General features: G+C 37.3%; 1 protein-coding gene across 1 annotated transcript in view; it reads right to left on the reverse strand.

Moving 5' to 3' along the window:
• NLGN1 (neuroligin 1) overlaps positions 1–27,814 on the reverse strand; it is a 281,018-nt gene that overhangs the window by 168,055 nt on the left and 85,149 nt on the right. Inside the window, exons 2-3 of the mRNA XM_057369384.1 lie at positions 18,841–18,900; positions 9,216–9,368 (exon numbers count right to left, since the gene is read on the reverse strand). Of these exons, the coding sequence (XP_057225367.1) occupies positions 9,216–9,368; positions 18,841–18,900 (213 nt within the window). The remainder of the gene's footprint in view (positions 1–9,215; positions 9,369–18,840; positions 18,901–27,814) is intronic.

Raw genomic sequence — 27,814 nt, forward strand, 5'->3', positions numbered from 1 at the left:
GTTCTCTCACTCCAGGCTCTTGTTTAAAGTTCCTTTCCATTTTCCTTTCAGCTTCTTCAGGAGGTCACAATTAGGTCACTCTGAAGCCTCTTCTTTTCTAGGCTGAACAGACCCAATTCTCTCAGTCTTTCCCCGCTGGAGAGGTGAATGTTCAGAAAGAAATGGTGAAAAGAAAGGTAAAATTCCTTTTAATGTGAACATTTCCCTTTCAGTCCACCATAATTTAGCCATCCTTGCTAAGAACTACGCAAATGGCAAAAGGAAAATATTTAGAGAGCATTTTTCAAGAGGCACATAATAATGAAGTGAGCAATTAGAGCATCACCAGGGTGCTCAGGAGAGCATTTTGTAGGGTCATTAATAAGGTTTGTGGGTAGCTGAGAGCACATGGCYTTTGGCCCCACAGCACACAGGGGGTTCAGTGAAGGACACCCCATTGTGTCACTGCTCCAGCAAAACCATCTCCAGTGGAGACAGCATTTACTTGCAGCTGAAAAGGGAATTTCAGCCATAGAAGCAAATCAATTTATCTGCAATAAACTGCACCCACAAGTAGAGATGGGAACAAATATTTTGGRAAGAATTTCATTCACCCATGTGTTTCCTGTTGGAATGGGTGAGATGATACAAAGTGCTTACCAAACATAAGGTATTAGAACCTAAGGAAGCAAAACARTTTAGGGATATGTCTGCCCTATCTTTTCGAAATTATCTGTATCTATATGGTGCTCAGCCTCCTTTTTTTTTTTTAATATTTTGTGCTCCTGAACTTAATTCTTTAATAATAAAATAAATAGTAAAGAAATTTGTCAGCACACCTGACCCCTCAATTCAGGGGGTCATTTCAGACCCCTCAACCAAAATCATGRTGGGAAGCCTTGAGAAAACAAACAAATTGTAATGAAAAAGTGAGATTTCATAAATACAAACATTCCGGAGCTGACAAAAAAATACAGCAAAAATAATTTTAAAAATCAATAGAATTCTTGAATGTGTAGTGAATCTCCCAGATAAAGACTTCTCAATTCTTTCATTCTACTTCATCAGAATTTTGAAAAAAATAGTGAAAAATTACTGCAGAATAATGAAAAATGTCAGTAATATTTACTTCTCAAGCAACAAACCCCCTGAAACATGGAGGATATATTTCAAGCTCTTAATTAAATTGTATAAGTAATCTTTCTTTTCTCAAAAGTATTTTTGGCTTGCAACATACACAACACAAGACATATTCAAAATACTTTCACAAATACATTTGTATCTAGTATTTATATTAGCTGGAAGGCAACTTCCATACTTTGCTTAACAAGGGATATTAACCAATATACATCATTTCCTCTGGCCTTTCACAGATCTTCATGTAGCATTTTTTTCATGCAATAATGTATTCAAAAGCAGTTTTTGCCAAAATAATGTTTATTTGCCAGTACATCYTGGGATATAAGAAATCAGTGTATCAAACAATGCAGTCTTCTATGTATTCTCCATTACAAGGTAATGCAAATTGCAACTTTTTTTTCTGTAGTATTTTCTAGGTTGGCATTTACACATGGATCACACATTTAGCAGAAGAAAAAATTTAGGACTCTCTCTTGCCAGTACTGCTGCCAAGAGAGTTTTGTTACTCTAGATCTATTGTTCACATTACTCTTTTTAACCATTAAAAAGTGCTGTTACAACCTTAAAATACAGATCTTGTTCAACTGATTCAAAAATACCATGAGGTACTACATCAAGGAAGTATCAGAATAATATTTGAGCTAGTACCCATATATGTAAACTAATTTGCACATGAAAAAAACCATAAAATGAGGAATTTTATGCAACTGAAATGTGTGAAAAATGAGAGCAATATTTGCAATGGAAATCCCTGTCAAGTTATCTATTGCTTCCAAAGCCCCACAGTAYACAGAAGTGCTTAATTTAAGCTTCAGAAAACTATTTTAATATATGTAATTAAACGCCGTGAACTGGGAATTTGGAAATATTCTGTCTACTCGTCCTGCTACTTCTGTCATAAATGCTGAAAGAATTTTCTTTCACTTTTTTTCTGGGCATGAATTAGAGCAGCATAAAACTCAGGAGTACCAACCCACCGAGGCTGGGCATGGACCTGATGGGGATGCTGAGCTACAGAGATTTCTGAATGTCTTCCTGCTTGGGTTGAAAAACAGAATATTGGGTTGAGAAACAGAATATTGGGTTGAGAAACAGAATATTGGGAACTCAGAGGATTATTTCTGTGTGGGAACGCTCTGCAGTGAGATACAAATCGTGTAAAAATCCTTCTTTATCCCCATCTCTTGGCTTTCCTGGGAAATTTGGCATTCTGGAAAAGGCTGAGCAGCCTAAATTCTGTTTGCTTCTAAGGATGGGGCCAAATCTGGCTCCCCAAGAAATCCCCCCTCACAAGAAAACCAAAGGCTTAGGACWGTGTGTAGTTTAAAATACAGGTGTTACTGTCCAGCTGAAACATTAAGAATAATTAGATTTAAGGTTTTGAATGGRGATCAGTAATGGTGCAAAAATAATTTGGTCAGATATCCCTTAGAGCAAAATGAGGGTAGCTGCACAAAGGTAGATGATAAAAATTACAAATGATCTCATGTAGGATAATAGGGTCAAAGATTTTGGGGTTTTTATTCTGAGGCAGTAAGGTATTTATAACTTGTCTTCAGYGAGTGCTTTTTCTTTCCTATTTTGCAATCATTATCATGCTGAAGTTTATTATGCTCTCAAAGATAAATCTGCTATTTAGAAAAACTGGGATACCTTTATTATATGATTAAATATTGATGAAGGAAATTTATCTTACCAAAAAGTAATTTTTCTTGACAGAAATGACACAAACTGCTCTTATGCCAAAATGAATAGTTTTAAAGTTTGTTATTTGTTATTCTCCTGTTTACCAAAAAAGAAGTCAAGTGAAAAACATCAGAATAAACACGTTATTTAAAATGTACCTGTACCAAGRTAGAAACCTATTCTGTGGCAAATAAAATGATGCCTTTGTGCCCTAAAAAAACCAGAGAAGCAGGTGTGTGTATGCATCTATCCAAGCAGGTGGATAATGTCAATTGGCTGCGCTAGACAAAGCACAAACACAAAAGAAATGGTTCATTTTAAGAGTGCACTATATATTCAGGGTTCCCATTTCATAAATATCCTGCCTGCTGTGCTCTGCAGTTGACCCTTTAAACATCTCRAGTCAATAACCCCTTCTTTACCACGAGCCCATTTTGTCACTTTGGTGGCCCAGACTCGAGTGTGGAAATCTTCCTTTGCTCCACTGCATACCCAACCCCCCTCTGGCTCTACCAGCTCACAAAAAAAACCCCAAATCACTAAAATATCATTAATTACAGCTGGTCTGAGATTTGAATGCTAATTCTGTTAATGGACCTATGAAATTAGGACACTGCCAATCTAGATGAGCTGCGCTTGGGCCTCCTGCAAGCTGGGCTGCCCTGAGGTTCCCTGCTAGATTAAATAAAACTTGTTTAATACATTTTTAGAATTCTAAGTGTGTGTAAATCAGACCTTGTGAAGTACAGCACCCGGGGGAATAGATAACTGCAGCACTCTTTCTATCTTAACTCCTTCTATTTATCTAGAATCAAATTCATTTGGAGGGYTTCATACCAAGACTCCGTGATGCCCCAGGCTGAGGAAGGATCAGATCAGGCCTTCTGGACACCTTCTCTACTGCATAATCCTAAAATATTAAAATTTCATTTCTATCTAAAGKAAAACTGTTATGAAGCTGCCAGGGGTCCCCAAAAGTATTTCTAGATTAACATTCTCTGCATGTTCTTCCATTTCAGAAACTTTGAATGATTTTTGACTGCACATTTTGATGTGTTTTGCTGTTAATTTTCCATCTTTACTTTCAATGTAATGTACTTTTAATTAGGYGATAATATATAATCTTCTGCTCATCTATCACTTTTACTCAAACAAGTTAGGAAATGGAAAATAGAAAAAAAGGCTCATCAGAGACCCTTTAGAGGTGCAGCAAAGCTGGAATAAAATGCCATCTCCTGACAGTACCTTTAAGGTTTCATAAAAAGATAATGGATGTGCTTGTCACCAAAGCTAATGATCAAACATTTTCCCATTTTTACTSGATATTAAATTGTGAACTATAAAAGAAAACCCCACAGTCTAAGCAATGTAAGAAAAGGAGTCTTTGTACATTTTTTATCTCCTTTGATATCTAACTAACATAAACCTTCTTATTGCACTGTTACTTTCACTGAATAGCCACTATGCCATGCGTTGCTTACTTTCACTGAAGTGAAAATGCTTCTTTTCAGAAGGAGAGAAAACTCCCCTGGCTGCAGAATAAGAACATAATAAGTTATATTTGCAAAAAATAGTTAAGTGAAACAGGACACTAGCTCATCATRATTGTGAAGTTGACCAAAGCTTTTCAATCTGATATGAAGCAATTTTTGAAAGTGTTATATCTAAATTTCATACATTCTTTTGAATCATGTTTTAAAGACATCCCCTGTTTAACATTTTCAGTAGTATTGACAGTATTGACATGCTGTCAAAATAAAGAGAAGAGCAAGGCAGCAAAAAAACCCCATCCAAACTATGTGACGGGAAAAATATGAGGCAAGAAATTACCAAAATTAGGATAAATCAGTTTGACAAATTGTATTAACAGAGAAAAAAAAGATCTAATTTGAATGCAATGGGGAAAAATTATGGTGTTTTATTTTATTTAAAAAGAGAAAAGTATTAAAAACAAAACATGACAGTACCTTCTAGCCAATCCCAATGGAATTAGACTCCTGAAACAGGCAGGTACTTCCAAGTAGTTTTCATTATAATATATTCTCATCTCTGTGGCCTGCAAATGGTTGACTGATAATTCTTCATCCCATGAAAAGGTTCACTGGGCTACACTCTGGAATTACCACAGCACATAAACTCACTCATAAATGAAAGGTTGGGCTTTATTTTTTCGGCCTGTTGGGAATGAGCAACTRTTTGCTGAGAGCAGGATGGATGAGGGCAGGAATTGTGGGCTTGGCACAGGCTGCCCAACACGTCCTGTGTCCTCACATCCCATGTGCCTCTGGASCCTACAAGGGACTGCAGGTTGGAATCACTCTGCACAGCAGCACATGCATATTCAAACCTCAGGTATTTCCCTGATGGATCCTGACACAGCAAYGAAACATTTCACAGCTTCATAAAGCTCATCCTCTGTCCTGCATGATCCAAAAAGCAGCAACAGTCATGAACTAAGTTAAAAAAGGGTTTTTGCAAGGGTATTTTTTAATTTGTTCTGTTTCCTGTCACTATTATGTGTTTTATTTGGCATTATTGCTGCAGCCCAGCACAGCTGCTCACACACCACAGCCCTGAAAAACAGAGTTTGGGGCTGGAAAACACAACAGACTTCTAAGAACAGCTCTTCTCCAAAGCAGCTCTCTGCAAGAGGAGCAAATACCTTTCCAGTACCCTTGTTCCTCATCACATCACTCCAAATTACAGGCAAGCACGCTCTGTCACAAGGGGATGCCCTGCACTGAAGAGCCCCATTGATTTCAGTGCCATTATTTGAGAAATAATGTACTGAATAATGTCATCAGAGCTTTCAGTCTGCTGCAGTGACTTTACTTGCAGCATTAAAAGTACCGACTGGCAAAAAAAAAAAAAAAATGAAGTGGTGGAACACCTGGATAAGTGTTTTCTATTCAATAACCCCAGTCACTATTCTCCAGTTATAGGGGACAGTATAAATGAGAGACTAAATTACAGTAATGGTTCCTGTATCCTCCTCAAAAGGGAAAATTTTGTGTAATTAAAGAATACATAATGCAGACAATCTCACTCATGGCTGTACTTCCATCTTGACAGGAATTTTGGTCTAAAAGTTTAGAGTGTTTGCCTTCCCATTGCAGACATTATACAGAATGCCTTACAGAAAATACAAAATACAGATATTTTTTCCTTTTTATTTATTACTACTTTTTGACCCAGACCCTTGGAATGACAAGTTACTGTTTCTGTAGGGACAAACTCTGCCTCAAAGGGGAAAAAATTGGAAATTTAAAGCAGTGCTCAACTGAGAGTTTCCTCTGAGTTGTTATTCCTTCCCCCAGTTCAGCTTSTGAGCTTCAATAACATTTTTTTCTATTAAAGTTCTATTAAAATCCAGTGGCTTAATCAAGAGCAAAGAGTATAAATTAAAAAAAAAAACGAAGAAACAAATTCCCAGTAAGCACAAACCAGCTCTCTCCTTTCTCTCCCTTGAAATTAAAAGCTGTAGTAGCCAATGGTGACCCAAAACATTCTCCTTCTCTAAATAAACCTTTCATAGGAAAGAATACAGAAAACAGCACTGGYAGTATTAAATCTGTCTATCATGATCTTTTCTGGATGCTGAATAGACTCCTTTTAGAATTCTTTTCCATTTTCTTAATGAAAATGAAATAAAATGCTCCTGCTTTTCACCAGGCAGATGTATGTTGAGTAAACACTGCACACCTTAAATCAGCTGAGTTTAAAATCCAARCTTGTCTTCATATCTGTCCTTTCCCAAAAAGAAACCATAAAAATATATCTGCACTGTCCTTCAAGGCTATTAGACTGCTTCTGCAGTATTCCTTCTTGGTGAAATTGCTTGCACAAGACTTGCATTCAAAAAGAATCTAAAGAAGACATAAATAGTCTGTTTCCAATGGCTTCTTATTCACTAGCCCCCAATTTCCCAGGGCAAACAGTTCTCTTTTCCATCATCTTTATCTAAAGACAGTTTCTAACAGACTTTCATTCTCAGACTTGTTTCAAAGACAAAATTGAGCCAGGGAATTCAACAGGGCTTTGGGTTTTTGTTTGKTTGGTTTATTTTGTTGTTTTGTTTTGGTCTCATTTYGGTTTCTGTTTTTATTTTAAATGCACTTGCTCCATCCTTCTTTAATTTCTATCATTGTTTCCTCTTTACCAACTGGATTTCACTTTTAGACATTTTCTAACATTTCATTTAGAAGCAAATCTTGTGTCTCCACAAAATGCAGCTTCTCAAGCAGATTTGTTCATAAAACAAAGGATCTTTCAGCTCAGAATAAACAGGAAAATAATCTGAGCTGCATCAAAAGCTGTCTACTGGGGGCTTAATAGTAGTACTGTGAGGAGCCTGATATCAAAATTCATCCCCAGTGCCATCATGATTGGATGGTCTGGAAGAAAATGTTGCTATTGCAGCTCTAAACATTTATTTATTGATCATGATTTATCAGCTTATTTATTTTAGAAAAGTCACAGWGTGAATCTTGGCATTTATGTAATATACAACACATAGGCACTACACCAAATACAATAGATACGTAGAAATTCCACAAAAACAGCATTGTTTAACTAAGAAAACCCTGCAAACCTGACACAGGGTTATTTTAGTTAGTTTGAAAGCAATTCAAGTATTCATMCCAACCACTGGACTCTGCTGTGAATTTTAGAGGTTTTACTGTAATAGCTCCCACTTAAAATAAAATTATCTCTTTGACCCTTGAGGCTCAGTAAAGACCACAAAGCCCAAAGAATCACAAAAGCATGAACACAAATGAAATCCTCTTAAGCTCAGTGAGATGTTAGCTGTGGGTTACCTCAGGGATCAGTGTTAATTTACAAGTGGAAAAACCATTATCGTCAACAAAGATGTATTAATTTTCATCTTTCAAGCAACTATCCCCTTTAAACACTGAAATTACTAATAACTTAGGAATTGGACTAAATAATACACATAAAAAGCAGGCCTTTCAGATGATAGATACTTTCTTTTATACTGGCATTTAATACAGAGAAATGTTWGAGACATCAAAGGCAGGCACTGGTGTCAAACTGAAATGTAGATTAGAGGCACAGATTATTAACTGCTGCACTACTCTGTGTCCAGGACTTGAAGTTACCATAAAAATTTGAAAACAGGAGGAAGAAAACCATACAAAATACCAGAATTTCCTTACTAAAAGTGGTACATCACAAATGAAACCTCCAGTACCAAGAGAAATCCAGACAACAGTTATGATCTTTCTGGAAATTATCCCATCTCTTATAAAACATAATCACGGTAAACTAAGTTTCAAAATCTGAAATCAAAATCATTCCCTCCCCCTGAAATTAGGATGCAAAATTTTTAGCAGAAATGAAACTGTTGGAAGATAATTACCCACCCAGATGAGCAAACCAGAACCAAAGCATCTGGGCTGTTCTAACCAAATCCAAAACACCAAAAACAGAGCAACCAAAACCAAAAAAAGGCAACCCAAAGGCAAAGAAGAGTAGCACACATTTGAAAACAAGGTTGGCTGGTCTTCAGAATAAACTCTCTGCCGTGAATGACACTTGGTGTGTCACACATTTACACCTATGAAATTTTTCTGAAATTACTCTATTGATCTCCAGAATATCCCAGCATCCAACTCCTGCTTTCAGCAGTCTTTGCATGCAATATTTTGGTAGAATATGCAGRAAAAAACCCAACAATCACATAGTCTCCAGAGCTTTATCATCCATGTGACTACACTGAACAAATAGCAGAGCAATTTTTTTTTCTATAAATAAAAGGTACCAGAGGGACACCTCACACCTCCACCAACAACATGAGCACATTCTTTTGAACCTACTTAAAACAATCAAATGTAACTCTTTCATTCTCTAATTCATTCTCTGTAAAAGAGGTGTTTGAATGGCACCCATAATACTTCTCAAAACCACAGTGAAGTGCAAAACAAACAGGTAAAAAGATGTTTTCATAACATCCCTGACTTTTCAAAGCATAAAAAAATCATGGTACTCAAAAGTTAGTCTCTTTCATTCCCATAGAAAACCCTACCCTCTATGGCTTAAAAGTTTTAATAAAATTAATTTAACCATCCATGAGTTAAAGCATCAGTGTTATTCAGAGSAAATAAAAAAATAAAAATAATTTTAAAAAGAGATTCTCTTCTATCTGGACAGCTCAACAATAGGAATACCTGTTTCATGTAGCACGACAACAAGGCCCTTCCAGAAAATACCTGCAATGTCTTTATATCTCATCCCCAGAATACAAACCTTATTTTGACAAAGAAAATTGAAAAACACTTGTTGTTGCTCTTGTGCCTTTTCTTTTTTTTCTTTTTTTAAGCACATTCTCACACACAATACGAATGGCATTGCAGATAGCAGGGATTAGTGGAAAGCTGAAAGCTTCTTACCAAGTACCCCAAGGCGATAGTTGACTGTGATGACTATCACATTCCCATAACTTGCTAGAACACTGCCATCATATAAATTTCCAGTGCCTTCCATGTAGGACCCTCCGTGAATATACACCATCACAGGCTTAGGTCCCCCACTGTCCCGAATGTCTGGAAAAAATATTAAGACACATTTTATCTCAAGAAAGCACCAAAGAAGATACATGCAATTTTTTTTATTTTTTTTTTTTAGATTTTTTTTTGTTTTAAAGTGAGGTTATTTTTTCTTGAAGTGTTTCTCAAGCAACATCTTTTACATAAGGAAATGGGCAGGTGGGTATAACTGTTTTTCTGTGGCTTGCTTGTCATCAAAACTCCTATTTTTGGGACACTCTGCAAAGCAGAAAGGAATTGAAAATGGTAACACAGTTGCTCACATGCAATGAGAAATTGTTCTGATTGGGATCCTGCTGCATTGGGTTTCTTCTACATAATGTCTGCTAAAATAAGTGTGAGCTCATTTCAGCTGAGCACTTCTGAAAGCTCAGTCCATCTTTCTGTTCACTTAGCTACGAGAAATTCCACACACTAAGATAAACAAGGTTTCTGCTCATACATAAATTATTGATTGTTGGTTCAACACTTAYACCTAGAATTAAAATTATTTTATACTTGGGTTGCCTGAAGTTTAAAAGTGCATTGGTACTTTTTATTTTCCTAAATTATGAAAAGGACTGAATAGTTAAAAAAAATAGGTTTTTTTAACCTGGAACAATACTGATAAATCCCCACCCTGTAGCCAAACAAATTTTAAGGTTCTCAAAAGTGACACCAAATGCAGGGAACAATGTTAAAATCTTAGAAGCTCTGCCATTCTCTACAACAGCAAAATTAGATRTTGCAAACTGGATCGAGTTTTGATCTAGGCATCCCCCCCACCCCCAAATAGTTCTATCAGCAAACAGATGTATCTACCCTGAATAAAATTTTGAATTTATGAAGAGTTCTATTTCTCATGAAAAGACTTGTTCCTGAGTACCCATTCAAAACAGTTAGTATGGGCTGATTTGTTTTTAAAAGTTGGGGGGTTTCTGTTGGACAGGAAGTAAATAAGCTTAGGTGTAAATTTAAACTCTTRAAATTGCATTTTGTTCTCATTTACTGGGTGCCTGAGTCTCTTCCACCACCCAAATCATAATAATGCCATAAYAGTCCCTCAAAATCAAGGAAGACAATAGCAAGAGAACATAGGAAAATTTCCCAGTCAGGAACTGTACTGAATATTCTGATTCAAAGATCTTTTTTTGTCATTATGACAGCGTTCAAGTGAATTCCCTGATTGCTCCCTTCAGAGTCTGAAGAAAGCTCAGATGTATTGTTTATTCCTTTGATTTGGAAGGATCTTAGTTAAGGAGCTTTCAAGCAATCTCTCTGCAGAACTGTTTGAGTTGTTTCTGAAGCACTGTAAGGAGTAGGTGAGGGCAGCCACACTAAAAGCTCTGCTTTTGGAATTTGCTGAAAAACATCAGCACAGATGTGTCTGTTTATAGAAAGCCAACTGCTGCTATTATTTTGATATTGATTCTAATTTGAAGAAAATGCCAGAACAGTCAAGATCAGAAATTGGATCTTCAATACTGGAAGTACTTGAGCAATCATTTATTCATGACCAAAAGGATGATGAAAGGTTGTGCATGAAATTGCTTSTATTGCTCTCCTTGCTTTTAGGAGCATTTAGTGAGGGCTTTCAAATGCAACTTCCAGAGTGTAAAGCTACAGAGATTATTTCTCTTCTTTGTCCATCGGATGGAGTTATGAGCTTCTCAGGTTTAAAATCTACACTGAGGAAAAAGTCTTTTCAAATTCATATACTGTTTTCAGTAGATGCTTTGTTCTGGGTCTATGCTGCCTTTTTTTTTTTTTTTTTGGATACAAATATGGAAGCAATACTAAATTATTAATCTGAAATCACTGTGTGACTGTTCCCAGCAGAAATTGTACACAGTTAATTGTATGCTTGATGGTAACTCAGGGGGAGACTGTCTCAAAATTCTTCTTTAATTAAAATTACATAGAATTACAGAGCACCAACTGTGAACAGCAATGAAATGTTGGTAGCACTGGCCTGTATATCTGGAAAATAATATTGGTATATTTAGAAAAGAATGGGTGTCCTTTATCTGAGAAAGGAAGCACAAATCCATGAATAAAATCTCATATATAAGGAAGTTATTCTTTGAGTAATGTCTGTCTCTACAATGCTGTTATTTTCTTCTACTAACATCCTCGTAAAGATTACAGATCAGATGGATAAAGGAAGGCCAGTTTTCAGCTCTGCCTCTGTGCCCTGTCAGAACAAATGACATTCAGAATGAATTTTCCTCATGCTGCTTTGCCAAAGTCATCAGTCTTAAGAGGAATCCCTCCGACAAAAGACAAATTATGCATCCATGTGTTTGGGGCAATAATCTGGTGCTGGAGACATCAGTCAGATTATCCAGCATTCAKCTGAGGCTGGTGGGATTTTGGGCTGTGGATTATACAAAAGCTATGGAGCTCTTCATGGGGAGAAGAAAGATCACTGCATTTTGGTCAGATGCTCCATATCAATTGCAGTTTACAGCCAGGAGTATTTGCAAAATGCAAATATTCAGGTGTGAGAGGGTTGTTTAAGTATATATGTTATTAGCTACAGAGGTTATCAAATGACAAGATCAAAGGAAGAGAGTAAAAAATCAGACTGTAATCAAGAATTGATTCCTGCCTGAAAATGTTCCTCCAAGAAAACTCTCATCCTTTAAAACTAAACTGGAGGAAGAATTAAGGTAACGCTCTGTGAGGAGAAAAATCTCTATTGGTACAAAAGTAGAAAGATGCACTTTTCAAAAGTGATTATTGAAGTTAAGTGTCCAACTCAATGAAGTAAATAATTGATTCTTTTGGTACTCAGATACTTTTCAAAATCTGATAATAAATACATCTTTCATTTTTTCCTGCAGGTTGGTATCAGTCCCTTTTGAGCATGTGCTGTAGTTACACTTCTTTATGCACATTAATAGTTATTAACGGATGCAGATTAATAGTTATTTGTGTTTGTAGCTCATTCTGAACCTGAAGACTCAGGGTGTAAATGTGGCATTTCTGTCARGTGTGGATTTATAGACTGCTTTAATTTAGTTGTGTTCTGCAKTTTTTGTTGCTTTTTATTAAGCGTTCCTTTAATTAAAAATGGACACATTCATCTTTTCAAATACATATGCAAGGATAGCACTGTTAAAAATCCTTCTCAAATTCAACTCAGTTCTGGTTTCAGTCACATAGAAGATCATTTTTGAATGCTGTGATTTATTTGGCTTTAAATTGCTGGTTCATAAAACATCTAAGTAGACCTTACTGTACAGCAGAGAATAACCTTCTTTCTGTTACATATACATTAACTCCCTTATAATTATTTCTATTTTCTCTTCAGTACCTTCCTCATGTTTGTTGCATCTACTTTTTATGTCTCACCTTAATTATTTTGCAGACAATTTAGGAATAGGGCTWTCTTTTATTCTATGTTTGTTACATCACACAACAGGGAAGCGGGTCTGACTGTGAATATCAGTCACAATTGTCACAAATAACAAAACATAATTATAGCTTCAGTCATTTGAAGCTGCTGTGAATTGGCCACGTGATTTAACAAGTATAATTTGCAGGCAACAATGAAAATAGGAAAGGAAGAAAGCCTACCTGGAGACAACTTCACACAAAAAGATAATTAGTTTAGTGCTGATGTCACAAGCATTGCTTTCCTAGATGACAAAAATAACTGTGACAGCTTGATGCAGATTGTTWAGAAAATCTTGGGTTTTGACCATGAAACAGCACAAGAATGGTTGGAAAAATTTTGGATTGGTTAGTGCAAAAATTATATGTGCCCTCCATAGAATTCTGMATGGATATGGTTTTAACTCTTACGTGAGCTTTTGTCAAAAATATTTAAGTAGAGCATGGTGCCAATCAGTGCTACTCTTAATCATTTTAAAGCCTTTTAACAGCACTTGACCTTTCAGTCCAAATCCATCAGATGCCTTCTAGATGCACTACCAATTAATAAACTAGTGCACTGATTATAKGGAAACATATACTAATGCCATGCTTTTAAAATGAGATATAAAACTAAATGTCCTGAGAAGTAAATCAAGAAACTAGTGAGCTTCTGTTAGGAGTTTCAGGTATGTTTTCTATTTTAAAATACAGCCTGCAACCATCAGGCTTCAGAAAAATTGAATTCTCTTTGTTTGCTTTCCTATCTGTCAAACCAGGGGATCATTCTGTGCACTCTCAAACCCTCAACTACCTTTCCCTGAAAATTATTTGAGAACCTGATGGAGGATTAAATGAATATATATCTAACATAAAAAAGGCTAAAGCTCTTACAGATAAACATCTGGAGCAGATTCCCATTAGAATAGGACCTCAATAGCCAGGTAGGCAGTCATTTTAAATTATTAAAAKATGATGGTTAGAAATGCAAAAGCTGACAGACTCTTCACTGAACAAGCAATGCTTGGCAGGGCTGAAAGTAAAATGAAGCCCTAAAGAGGTACTTAAATTAAAGGTCTGTCAGAATTTTATTGTGCATGTTTTCAAGTATTAATAACATCACCACAAAAATCTGACACAATTTGAACTGAGTGCCTGTGTGCAAAGGGAAAATATAATCAGCASAATTTAATGTGCAAGTGACATCAGGAGCTGTGCTTGGGAGTGGAAATCACAGAACTACACGAATGGGTGACAGGAGGAACAGCAATCCTGAATTTGGCTACGTGCACCAGTCAACAAGCTCACCCAAAGTGGTGAGAAATGGCTGGCACTCATTAAGGGCTCTAATTAGGGCTGGAGCACGTGGCTTTGCAGGGCAGATGAATGTGTTCTGCTGTTTGCTGATCTCCCAATTCTGAAGATGCTCAACCAGTGCTGGACGGAAGGAAAGCTGCTCCCCTTTCTCACCACGGCAGCTGAAGGCATGAAATGCTAAATTGGGCAACCCAGACAATTATAACACTAATGGAGTGACACTGGGTTTTGGAGATCCTCAATCCAGAAATGGGATCCTTTGTGCCAATGGTGCTACGAGCTGTTCAGCATAAGAAGGGATTTGGAGATGAATGCAGCAACTTAAAAAATGAGTGGATTTTTGTTTTTTTTGTTTTAAAACATGCCCTGGACCAAGAGCTTCCTTCAGCCAATGAAGTGCAATAGCCCACACGAGACAGAGCACCAGACTAAATTATCAGAATCATCGCAGTTACAGCCTGWGAGCAAACAGCAACATCTGCTCCTAATCTGTCTCCTTTTCCACAGGAGAAATTGGAAGGGAGGAGGGAAGAGCAGAAGCATCCATCAGCTACAGAGCAGACCCCACTTGTGAGACATCCACTCTCAGCAYCAGACATGGTGTCTGCATTCCTCAGACCTGGCTTCTGTATTCTTCCTTTCTAAAAATGGAATAGCAGCATTCCTGTACTGCAGRGGGATGCTGTGAGGCTGAATGCATTAAAAACTGAGAGATGCTCCAACCACACTGGGGACTAAATAAGGATTTAAGACTGACAGATTGATGTTCCAGCAAGGTGTGTATGGTGGAGCAGAGGATGAGAATTCATTTGTGAGCAATCCTTCATGGATATTTCATACAACACTAACTACTTAGAGGTCCAGCTCTGATCCCAGAGTACATTGGCTGGGTAATGGCTTGTGTTGCCATATTTTAAGCCATGCTGAGGATTTCTGTGGACAGGAACTAAGAATGCATAAATTTAGCTGGATTTTGCTATAGCCAAATTAAAGTTAACCTATTAYCTTACCAAACTTAAGACTAAGMCAAGACACTAAGGTTAAAATATTTTACTTTTCAAACTAAGCCTTGTTTCCAGACTGGGGAAGGTACACTTTGTGTAGCTGCTGAGCAATTTGAAGCCAAATGTTGCACCTACACTGGATATTGCACACCTGCAGGTCAGCAAATAGGCAAATCCACCATTGCTACAAAAAGGGAAAGCTCCCAGTGCTCTCTGCTTGCAAGTGATTTTCCCACTCTCATTTTTGGTGCCTGCTCCAGTCACTCAATACTTACTAATAACAGGTGAGCAATAGAAGTGTAGGCATGAAAGAGTTAAATGGAAACACGAATGAGTCCAAACTCGGGGGAAAAAAAGGCATTTATATTGTTTCTGACTTTTCACACGTTTCACACTCATGGAATTTGAAAACACCTTCGTTTTTTAAACAGCAAATTTGCAGATCATTAGCTGGTAATGTGCACTACTGCCTCTGGGTCTTTTGAAAACAAAAATGAAAAATGATCCAATTAAGCCTGGTCCACTGGTTGCAGCACATACCAGAGGTCCAAGTTTGATTACTGATTCCAGTKTTTGTGCTGGCAAGGTTTGGACCACAATGCTGTGGTAGTGACATGCAGCAGCTGAGGGCAGTGGGATTCCTGAATAATTCTTTAAAATGAGATTTTCTAATCRAACTCAGATGTCTGAGTGGCACAACAAAAAATTCTCTCCAGGCATTTGATACAAGAAGATCTTTCTTCTTGCTGTGGAAGATCTTTCTTCAGAAGGATATAATACAATAAATAGACAGGAGATCTATGGATTTTTTTTAATATAGAGACCATCTTGGCATTGTTAAAATATCTTGCATTCTGTGGTTGTATGACAGAGTTGTCTTGCACTGTGTATAGCCCAATCTCCCTAATATTCCAATTTCATCATTAATTCAGTTTAGCATTTATTTGTTTTTTCCTCAGTTATTAATTTGTAGAATTTTACACTGCCTAAAATCTACCATACTACAAAAAGTGAAAGCATGGATGGACAGGTTGGCAGAAAACTAGACTGCTAAGGTGAACTTTTGCTTTGCTTCTCTCTTTCCTGCTATTCATACCCAAATACACATGGTAAGTTTGTGAACTCTTCAGTTCTGCACATGCAACAAGTGCTAGAGTTCTCATACAGAAAAGGAGGTTCACAAAAATGCAGGACATCTGATCCTGCTCCTCCCCTGGGAAATGCAGGGTCTCAGCAGACAGGGTTTCTATCAACCCAGCAGACATCCCAGCAGTCTTGAGTGTCTAGTGATCATAAAAATTTAAATTTTCCCTGTCTCTCTGYGCCTCTCGGAAGCAGTAAAATTCTAATTACTGCCTGCACTCTTCTATTGGCATGGAAAGGAGAACAAAACTGTCACTTGTAYGCCAGAGAAAATTAATCCCAGTCCTATAAATTACAGAGATTTATTAGTGTTGTAAATGTGCTTCTTCCCCTCTAGTTTGACTGCTGTGTTCTTACAGCCCTTCTTCTCCCTCCTGCGATTGTCAGAGTGGGAGACAGGTTTTCTCTGACATGGACACTTGTTCTCAGAAGACTGAGATCCCTCCTCTCATCTGATCCTACCCACTAAAGCACTTTCTGACAGCAAGCACTCTCTGCTGAATTCCAGCAATCTGGGAAGTCTCTTTAAAGTCTGGGTAAGCAGAGAAGGGCTCAACAAACCTGATGCCACTGGCATCTGTCTTGGCAAACACACRGCAATTTAGGAGAGCAGTTAAGGCCCACTGTGTGAATAGCCCAAATTTCAAATTGTTTCTTAAAACATATTGTTGAAACAAGAGAGAGTAATTTTTGCAATGGCTAATTCACTGTCACAGGATTTTGAGAACTCACAAGAATGTCCCTGGCAGCATTCTGTCATAGAYTGGTGTAAAATGTCCTCCCATAAAGCTGGGAGGATCTGAATTGCCATAATCAGCTCTGAATAATGTGTGCCCTGATTTCAGCTGGGATAGAGTTAATTTTTGCATTTAGGATGAGAATAGTGTTGATAGCACAGTKATTTTTGTTGTTGCTGAGCTGTGCTCACACTAAACCAGAGACTTTTCAGCTCCTCACCCCACCAGGGAGTGGAATGGGGGCAGAAGAGGTCAGGAGGGGACAGAGCCAGGACAGCTGAGCCCAGCAGGTCAAAGGGACACCCCAGATATTCCATACCCTAAACATCATGTTCAGCACATGAACTAGAGGCAAACTGGCCGGGGGTCACTGCCCAGGGGCTGTGAGCAATTGCTCTGTGCACCACATGTTTGGCACATTCTCATTTTTTAATCACTATTAYTGCTATTATTTCATTCCTGTCATATTAATCTGTCTTTATCTCAATAATAATTTTATATTTTTTTCCCCAGTTCTTTCCCCCAGCCAGCTGTGGAGGAGTGAGTGACTGGCTCTGTGTTGTTTAGCTGCCTGCTGGGTTAAACCTGACATGAGAGCTTCCAAAGGAGATTTTCAATTTATCAGAATCATCAAATCTTGCAAATTTTGGGCCAACTGGTGGGCTTTCATTCATATACTTAACATACAGAGTAGAGGGTCGTAAACCAGACATAAAGTTGTCAGAAAATCTGTGTTCAATCATTGGGTAAGAAGTTCAATGCTCATATTTGCCTTTTTCATCTTTTGTGGTAAAGACTTCATGTTTCTGTGTAAGTTAAATAGTTGATGTTCTGTGTGGTGAAAACTTTCTAATTAAGGGCCTTTCAATTTACAGCTTAAGCTTCATCTCAGTATCTGGCCAACTCCCCCCAAATATTAACAGAGAAGGAAGCAGCCACTCTACCAATCCTTTATGGTAATTTGTTTTATTCATTGACCATAAAACACAAAATTTGTGTTTAAGATTCAAAATCCTGAAGCACATCTACTTGAAGGGATGAGACTGCTCAGGAAAAGAGCCCCTTGTTACCATTTTCATAGCCCTGAAAAAATATCAAATCTGCATAGCTTCATGATCAGCAGACGTAATTTATGAACAGAATAATATGCTTGACATTTCAAACTTTTGATTTTACTTGGTAATAGGGTTTTCTAAGGGTCAGCTCAAGCRGATCAGCATCTTTGCAGGCTTGCAGAAAACAGCAGAGATCACGTTGTTTTAGCTTTAATTTAGCTCCACAGAGCTTCACCAACAGGCAAAGCTGCCTCCCTTCTGGAGGGAGGTGGGGTAGCCTTTCATTTATTTATATTTTTTTMATGGCAGTATAAATGCAGAAGGGTTGGCATTTGGGGAAATTCAGTTGCTTAAGAGACACTTTTAAAGAATTTTCTGTATTTTTCCCTCTATAAACACAACATTTTTTTTTATGTTTATCAAACTGAGATCAGTCAGTGAAAAAAAAAAAAAAAGAAACATCTTTGTACTTGGTGAAATACATAGGGTTAGAAAACATGCAAAAAGGTGTACAGAGAAACTTTAAAAGAGTGTTAGTTTAAATAGTATGGACAAAATTCAGTCAAAAGGTGGGATGCAACATATCAAAAGTCCATTTCAAGAAAACAAAAACCCTCCTTTTTAAATATTGTTACTGTTTTGTATCAAAACGTAGAACTTAACAACATTCTTTCTTTTAAAAAATTAAAAATATATATGTATAACAACAAGCAAGAAGACAAAACACATCAAAAATGGGAATTAAAAAAACAAAAAAAAAAACTCTTCAAAAGAAGACAAGAAGTCAAAAAAAGAGGGGAGAAAAAAGATTTTCAGGGATCCTTGTCATGCAAATCAGTTTGGCGGCAAAAAATACCTTCATCTTCAGCACCGTCATTATCACCTAAATCATCTGTCTGTTTCTTTGTAAGGGGACCTAGGATTAAGAACGGAGAAAATGGAGGAAAAAAGACAATTCAAGAATATACAAGACTGAGGAAAAAAACAGCGAATATTAAATTCCCACGGAAGTTTCAAGAAAAACATTTGCAGGGAGGGAAATCTTAGTTTATAACAACCCATTTTTCATGAAGTTCTTCAAACATAACAGCAAAGCCTTCCCTAGGGGGTATGGCTATTAGAAACATCTAGCACAAGAATGAGAGAGTGCCCAGTGCTTTATTGTTCATAAATGAAGAATCAAAGCTTGTTTACTAAAAGCATACCCCACCATAAAACTGTATTTATCCACTTCATTTAATTAGTTTTTTTCCTGTTGCTGTTATTAGGAATAGTGGAGACAAGAACTGCCAAATTACCACTTGCATTTGATGCAATAAGGTGGTTAATAAAGGTCTTGACAGTTGGTTAAAACAGTATTTTCTGTCAAATGTTAATTCAYATTTCTAAATTCAACCATTTAAGCTCATGCTTTATAGAGATAAGCACAGGTTTAATTTATTTGTTTTGCTTTTTTCAACACATTCATCACATTCTCTTTTAAACAAAACTGCAGATACCCTTGGAACCTTTGACTACCTGCTGAGATATTTGTAATGAAACAWGAAAATCCATATGTAAACCAGAAACAAGAGTGAAATCCCAGACCAACTGAAGACAATGACTTTTGCCGTTGATTTCAATGGGGCCAGGGTTTCCAAAAAAGTTGAATTGGATTAAAATTTTAGCTTGGGCAAGACATCCAGGTTCATAATTCYTCATCTCCATAAAAGGATGATGAGACAAAAGTCTTTCATGCCCAACATTTGTATTATTAACAAGTATTAACAGATTAATCATATTTTGCTATGGGAAAAATGCCCTCTCCTTTACTRAGCAATAAAAATATACACCAGAAGGAAAGTCAAAGGCCATTCTGAAAATATTTCCACGTCATATATTTTACACACTTAYGCACAAACAAAAGACAGTTGGAACTCAGCATTATCTTTCCTTTTTTTTTTTTTTCAGAGCTCTCTCATTTCCATGACATTCTGCAATTTGCATGCGAAAAAGCAATCAGTGCGAACACAGGACCAAGTAACAAAAAAAAAGAAAAAGCCAGCCAAGCACAGAGTAGAAAACAAGAACTTCCTCATGCATAAAATAGCAATAGACAAAAACAACAACAAMAAAAAAGAGATGAACAGTATGTGTTGATATTTGCAGTAGATGTAGGCAAGAGACATGCATTAAATCTAAGYACTGTGGAATATTAAAACATTTGTATTTAAAAAGCTCTCTGTCTCTGTTATTTTACACGATATTAGTAATTCAGCATTAAACTTATCATTTATAGGCAGAATACCATGTATTTAAGTGATGCATTTTTTAAAAAAAAATCATAAAATGTTTTTACCAGGTGCATGGATTTAAGAAACAAAAAAAAAAAACCCCATGAGAGTACCATAAGACTTCAACTGCGAGTGCAGGAACTGGACCATATTATTGAAAACCAAAGCTCAATACCTTGATTCCTGCATCAGTCAGGAGTATACTTTTTACCTCATTCTAAATACAGAACACTAGAATTTACATCATAAATAAAACACGAGCATTTTCATAGCCACACCTGCAACACTCACTCTGTTCAGCAGAAAGCCTTGGTGATGCAAGTTGTTCCTACTATAAGCCATGGATATAATCTTTGCAATATTTGGATAATATTCCCTGATCCAAACACACACATTCAAATGTCTCTGCCCAGCATCTTCATACCATAAAAACTTTACTTCTAAAAGGACAAAATTTAAAAAATCAAAACTCTGTGTAAAGAATGACAATAATTTCATGATGGGTTTTCAGCACAGAGAACAGGAAGAGTGAATTTAGCAATTTTAAGAGCCATGTGTTTAAGAATGGAGATCCAGACACAGGCAAAAATATACATATTTCTATATATACACAAACATTCTTAGTGACTTTTTATATTTTACATTTTCAAAGTCACCAGAAAGGAGCAAAGCAGCATCTGGAAAGGCAAATAATGCACATTTCTCCAAATAACTTGCACAGGGTTGGACAATTTATTTTCTAGATCAAACTAAGATAATGCATGTTACATTTTTTAATAGCTGGCCTTTGGGAGGTATTTTGGGTAGATCATGRTTCCAGATCTCAAGTTCAATTACAAAGTGCATCAACCATCTCAGTGTAAATGTGTGATCCCATGCTAATTCTGATTTTACAATATGGTGAACCATAAACAGGGCTAGCTTTAAAAAGCATCTGGAGGATTTTAATGTTTATACAGTTATGAGGTCCTCTAAACACATTTTAAAAGAAATTCTACCATCTTCCTTATAATCATAGAATTGTTTAGGTTGSAAAAGACCCTTGAGATCTGGTCCAGCCATTAACCCAGCTCTGCCAAGTTGGCCACWRAGCCACRTCCCCAGGAGCCACACTCACACRTCTTTTCAATCCCTCCAGGGATGGTGACTCAACCACTTCCCTGGGCAGCCTGTTCCTGCGCTTGACAATTCCTTTTTGCAGAGGGGCTGACCTATTTTGAAGCTGTCATAAATTAAACATGCTTTTTTAATATAGCCACGGATCTGTTTCACAAGGCGAGGGCTCCGCTCGCCACATCCCTCAAGCAGGAGGAGCAGGAGGAGCTGTCCCTGCAGACACACGTGGCAGAGCCACCAGGCACCACTCACAAGGGCTGAGAAAGAAATGAGAGATTATTTCTCCCACAGGTTCACTCCAGTCKGCAAAAGGACAACATTCAGTCCATCTTCTCCCTGCATCCTGGATTTGTAATGCCCTCAGTCTATGGAAGCAAAGCAGAGTTTGGTCCTGATGTAGAAGGCATCAAACTCATTATATTTTATCTAAAAWACACAGGGGTGCTGTGAAGCTTAATTTATATATTTTATATTTAAAAAAATATAAAAGAACTATCTTTTATATATACTTATTTATATCTACTTCTTCTAAAAGAAGCATCAGCTCAAGACCCATCATCTTAAAGGGCAACATCAAGGGGTCCAGCCTGGAGTACTCTGAGAGAAGCAGAGCTCTGAGTGAAATGTGCTCCTTGTTTCACATACAGAGGCAGAAAACACTTTCTGAAGTCATGAAAGTCATATTAAGAGGAGCTCTGGATTAGAATTCCGCCCCTTTCAGCAATAACTCTCATTCTGAAATCAGTAAGAAATGGCTTTTGCTTCTGATTCTCCAGATAACTGATTACTCTGACTAACAGCCTCGCTGTGTCTGTATGATCATAAAGAAAGATTGATGTTTTGAGTCCTCACACAGGAAAACASGCTGAAATCACAAGCAGATAAACAGAATAAAAATCTTATGGCAAGAACCTACAAAATGTAGCAGCAGTAGCCTTTTTAAGTAAAAATAAATCAGAACTAAAATTGCTTAGTTGGTGTATAATTTTCAGATACTTTCTGCAGCTTTCAATTAATATTCTACAGATAGTTTATGATTTTGTAAACTAAACATATCCCTCAACTAGGTTTATTTCTTTAGCACTGACTGTTTATTCAATATACGATCTTTTARGGTTCTTCCATCATTTTAATATTCTTTTCAGGTAGCAGAAACTAATTTTAAGAATATTGCTACTAAGACATAATGGGCTATGAGCTGATGAAACAAAAAAAAAGAATATTGTACAGAATTATGATTGCCAAAAGTCTTTTGTCCCCAGTTACTTTTCACTGTTGTTCTGCTGTAGCCTTCTCTTCACYTTTTGTGAAGGCCCAATTAATCTTATTTCTTGAGCATTTCACTTTCAAAAATGGGCATCCATCACAAAAAGAGCATTTTTCTGTGTTTAAGGCACAAGCCTTCGAACAGATAACTCTGCCTTGCTGTGTCAGGCTGAATTTCAGCTAAAGTTTATGTAATAAATATTAAATATCAACAAAGTGATCAGGTACCATAACTAATGGGGGRAAAAGAGGATACTAAAGCCTCTAAAATGCTGATGCAAAGATGATTTACTTATCAAAAGGCTCTCTAAGGTTTAGTCTCATTTAGTCTCATGTTGGTGCATACCCATAACTCTCATTAATGCTAATGGGAAATTAGACCCCTAAGTCACTTTAAAAAGGGGGAAAAGTGATTACTGCATTTTATGTTTCCTAAAGGCAAGGAAYAGTCTTGCTACAAAAGCCAAAGAAATGCTCTGTGCACAGGCATTCCTAACGAAGCCTATACTAGTTTAATTTAAAAATAGTTCTTACATTATTTAAATTATTATTCAAATATTTATTCTATTTGTATTGCAATCAATGCTAAGGAGTTATCATGATGCATTTTTAGATCTTGACAGTGACTACTGCTTGCCTGCAGATTCCTTTCCTTTGCTCAAAAATATGAGAAATACACCTCCTGTCCAGTTAGCTAAAGAGTAATTATGCACTCAGAAATAATTAAATCCAGCCACATTAATTCTGGTTTTTATCATTCCCTTTGATGAAGGACTAAGGTACTTTAGCTCCCAAATACACTAAAGCTGATTAAAAATTCCCTCTTTACGGGCTTGATTCGGCAGAAATTATCCGTGGCCTTTTGGACCGCAGGGGTGTGGGAGGCACAGGAKCTCTGAATGTCACCATCTCTTTGGCCTGGGAAATGCATTCATCACCACAGAGAGTCGTGCTGCAAGTTGACACCATTTTGTAAAACAATGGTGTAAAATCCTCTAAACTTAATAAATCAGGGCTCCTGTATACAGCCATTGTTCAGGCCAGAATGTTCTMCTGCAGTAATGAGAAAATTGGGCAAGGAGAAAAGGACCTTTYACGTTAGGTTAAGTAGGCTCCATGGATCCAGTAATTTAGAAATCACCATAGTWATAATTACTCTTTAAGGTAAGGTGTCTGCTCAGTGAAAAGGGGAAGGGATGAGGCTGAGGCTCACTGCTCACATGAAGAAAAATTCACCAAGTGGGTTGCAACACTGTGGAATATGATATTACATGTTTATCTTTAAACTTATCTAGGTGCCTCCAAACAGCTATTGCTATTTCTTCTTCATTAGCCCATTTCTTAATTAAGCATTGAAGATCTGTGAAACTACCTCAGCTTTTTAGGCCCTATCCTCAGCTCCAAATATAAAATAATCAATTCTTTGTTATTTCTACCATCATTTCTGTRCAACAGATTCTCCAGCTAAAAATACTCAGTCTAGCAGACGTTAGCAGAGACACAGTAACATGTTGTACCTATCTCCTGTTTTTAATTTTAAAGAAATTAATGAAAGGCTGTAATTAGGCTGTAATTAACCAGCATTACACCTCAACATATTCTGTGAAGAAAAATCAAATTCTTGAGATTAAAATATAACTTTCCCTGTAGATGAATATAAATAAACAGAATGACAAAACAGAAAGTTACAGCACAATAGTTATCTGATGAATAATTTTATAAAATCATCTTCTTTCATTTGAAAATTAGAAAGCTCTCACCAAAAATAAAAGAACTAGGATTCTTTAGAGAAGATAAATTTGGAAGGTACAAAAGGCAGCTGGGTCTAAGAAACAACCGAACAAAACCCCTCTCTTCCTATTGCCATACTTTGTTGCAAAAGACAAAACAATCTTTTTATCTCTTTTTTATTTCCCTTTTTACCGGTCTGATTTCACCACACACTCACCCCTTTCCTTGTTATTCACACACATCCCCACTCATTAAATTCCTTTTATTTCCATATTGCACTTATTTGTAATATTCATATTTATCAGCAGGGCAAAGCCCTGGCCGACTTTGCTTTTTGATGACAACATTTGCATTTGGATGTTTGAACAACAAATGATGGCACAGACCTCAGTAGTTTCACATCTCACTACCTGATTTGTGATGACAATCAAGCTCTGTAATTAGAGCTGCAAGTAACTCAAATTTGCATCTGCAAGTGAGTGACAGGTACAAATTGAACCCACAAAAGGGTTGCCAACTTTCTTTGAAAATTTACATGTATAAATGCTTTGTCACTAAAGAAGCTATTCTGACACTTCAAGACTAACTCCTGCTGTGCCTTTTATAACAGCAGATTGCTGAAGTGTCACACAGAAAGAATATCTAATCCCAAACCTTTTTATTCACAAGATTAATCACACTGGCTGRATCTAGATTTCCCTTAAATCTGAAGGAGTTTCATTACTGCATGCTAGGTATGTGTGAATTTAAATAAGATTAGAATCTGGGAATGCAGGGAGAGCTCCACTCTTCTGCTTCCCATTTTGGATGCAGCCTGAAATTCTGTGTTTTCCCAGAGGTGACGGCACTCTGGTTCCCATGTCCTGTGAACAGGTCCTTGTTAAATCCTATTCCCYCAGAAATAGGGCACTGAATAAATCCAATTCCATCTCCAGGGGTTTGGGTTCCATGGTAAAGTTTGCCTTACTGGGGAAGCAGACRGGGTGACAGGATCCATCCACACAGGATGAGTTCAGCCCTGGAGATATCCTAAAAAAAAATCCTGACAGGCTCAGGATGAGCACACAGCTCAWGGACAAGGAATAAACTATTCCATGGAAGAACCAACAAGCTGGGAGTTATTCTACACATCCCAAACTCTGAGAAACTCTGGTTTTAGCCAATGGGAAAAATATGCTAGAGAGGGGAAAGAGGAGTGGCATTTATTCACTTATTTTCTTTCCAGTGGAAGAAAGGAATGGGACATGCAAGATACAGGAGGGGATGTGATGCCTAATCCWGCTRCATAAAACAGGCTGGACARAATTAAGAGAATAAAAAGCAAAATTAGGAGAATAAAAAGCAAAATTAAGAGGATAAAATCCTCGTTTCCATCTCTTGGGGCCTGGCCCAGGGAAGTGTCCTTGAGTTTGGGGCTGCAGAGGAATTGTTTTGTGTAAAAATGGGAGAGCAGGAGCTCAGCACTGTCTGTGGAGTCTGGAGTTAAACACTRAAGAATTCCAGGGYTACAGATACATGAAAATAYAGAAGCTAAAATCCTAARGCATCAGGTGTCCCACCCATCAGRTCTGTGCTTGAGARAGAGAATGCTTCAAAAGGGCCAAGGCTCTGCTGGCCAAGGTTGGCCCAGAGAAACAAAGCCCTTTGCCTTTAGCCAGGAAAACCACAGCTGGAGTGCTCCAGAGGTGAGGGATGGGCAGGAAAAAGACATGAAAAATCGAAGTTGTAAGCATTATACTGACATTATCATCAGCATTTACAACTGCAGTGCCACCTCACGTGCTTTTGTCACAAGTTCACGAGGTTTTTATCATTTCATTTGCATTAATAATTCATGTTGTATCACAGGCAGTGATATTGCAGGGTGACACGCTGCTGTAAGGATCAAATCCAGCATCTCAGCTTTGAGATCATGAATCAGCTCCCTACAGGAACAACCACAACCCAGATCCTAATGAAGACTTATGGACATGCTTAACTTTAAGCCTCTGAATAAGTTCTCTGAAGTCAAACAGGCTAAATCCAATAATATTAAGATAGATTCACTACCATTAACAGAACTGCTCTATTTGCATCTGGGCCAGGAGGTCAGCTCAGGAGTAAAAGACAAACAGACAGGAGCATCCCAAATTTMTAACTTCTCTCAGTTATTTGGAAGATACATCTAGTCAACAAATAGAATTTCGATCTCTTGAACATACTACCAAAGCTCTGCAATGAAATTGAATTTTCTTTTTATAAATGCATTGCTTTTTAGTCTGTGTACGTACAAATAAAACTCTGCATTCATTTTCCACAGCTCTCATAATCAAATTGCTTCCTAATTTTAAAGAAGATATGAACTTGTTTTAGACCACAAGCTTATAAAAATTGATCATATTTAGCTCATGTGACAGAACTAAAGATTTGTAATTTAAGATCCACAATTTCAGTTTCCAAAGGAAGATTTACAATTGCCATTAACATATCAATATTATTTTTCAGTTTCCCTTGAAGATCTCTCTAGCATTGTTGCAATAACCATGCAAGTAAGGATGGAGTGAGTGCATCCTTTATATAAGGATATACAAAGACACAGCTGAAGAAAACACTGGTAAAGTTTGTTCTATTTTTTTGCTTTTTGGGGGGGGGGAGATTTGTGTTATTTTGATTCAGACAGGTAGGCTGGATCATCTATAGCAAGAAGAAACTTTAAGAAAAAGCATTCTCTGCTACCTCTTTACTTAGATACAAAAAATAACATTAAAAAATAAATATTTTTTTTTATTTTTTATTTCATTGCTGCTTTCCATTCTCAGCCCAAAACAACAACAGCATAAATAAACTTTTTAATCTTGCCCCCAAATCTCTCTCTCTGGAAAGAAAAGGTCCCAGAAGAGCAGTCTCCACAGGAGAGATCACTTTGGGAATCCTGCTCAAATAATTTCCTGTGCTAGGGACAACCCTGGCTGCTGGAAAAACCTTCTTCTGACTGATTTTGCTAACTGCAGGGGCTGGTGTTACAGCAGCTATATGGGCTTGTTTATGGCACAGCTGAGCATACAGTCCAGCTYTCCCAAGGCCCAGCTCCACAGCCCAAATGGCAGAGCAAAATTGGTCTTCATGTAACCATGTAATTGAACATTGCAGAGAAAATGAAGTTAATTGGGCATAATATTTTCATATAGAGTTTGGAATGRAATAAGTTGTCCCACCCCTCTTCCCAAAGCACTTTGTGTCATCTGGTTTCAAGGCACATGCTTGGAGCTCTGTGCAATTCACTGCAACCTGTGCAGGGTTTTACCATCCACAAACCCACACTCCTGAACCACAGACATCATGAATGGYRTGCAAGTCTCATTTTCTCAGTTTTMTGAGTGAGCCACTACCAGTAMAACTTGACTCACTGAACTGAATTTCTTCAGAAAGTTGGCAAGGGGGAGGAGRAAGTTTTGTGTTGAGCAG

The sequence above is a fragment of the Malurus melanocephalus genome, unplaced genomic scaffold (genome assembly GCF_030028575.1).
Source record: "Malurus melanocephalus ecotype Western Australia unplaced genomic scaffold, MMel_1.1 scaffold_108, whole genome shotgun sequence".
NCBI classification, from domain to species: Eukaryota; Metazoa; Chordata; class Aves; order Passeriformes; family Maluridae; genus Malurus; species Malurus melanocephalus.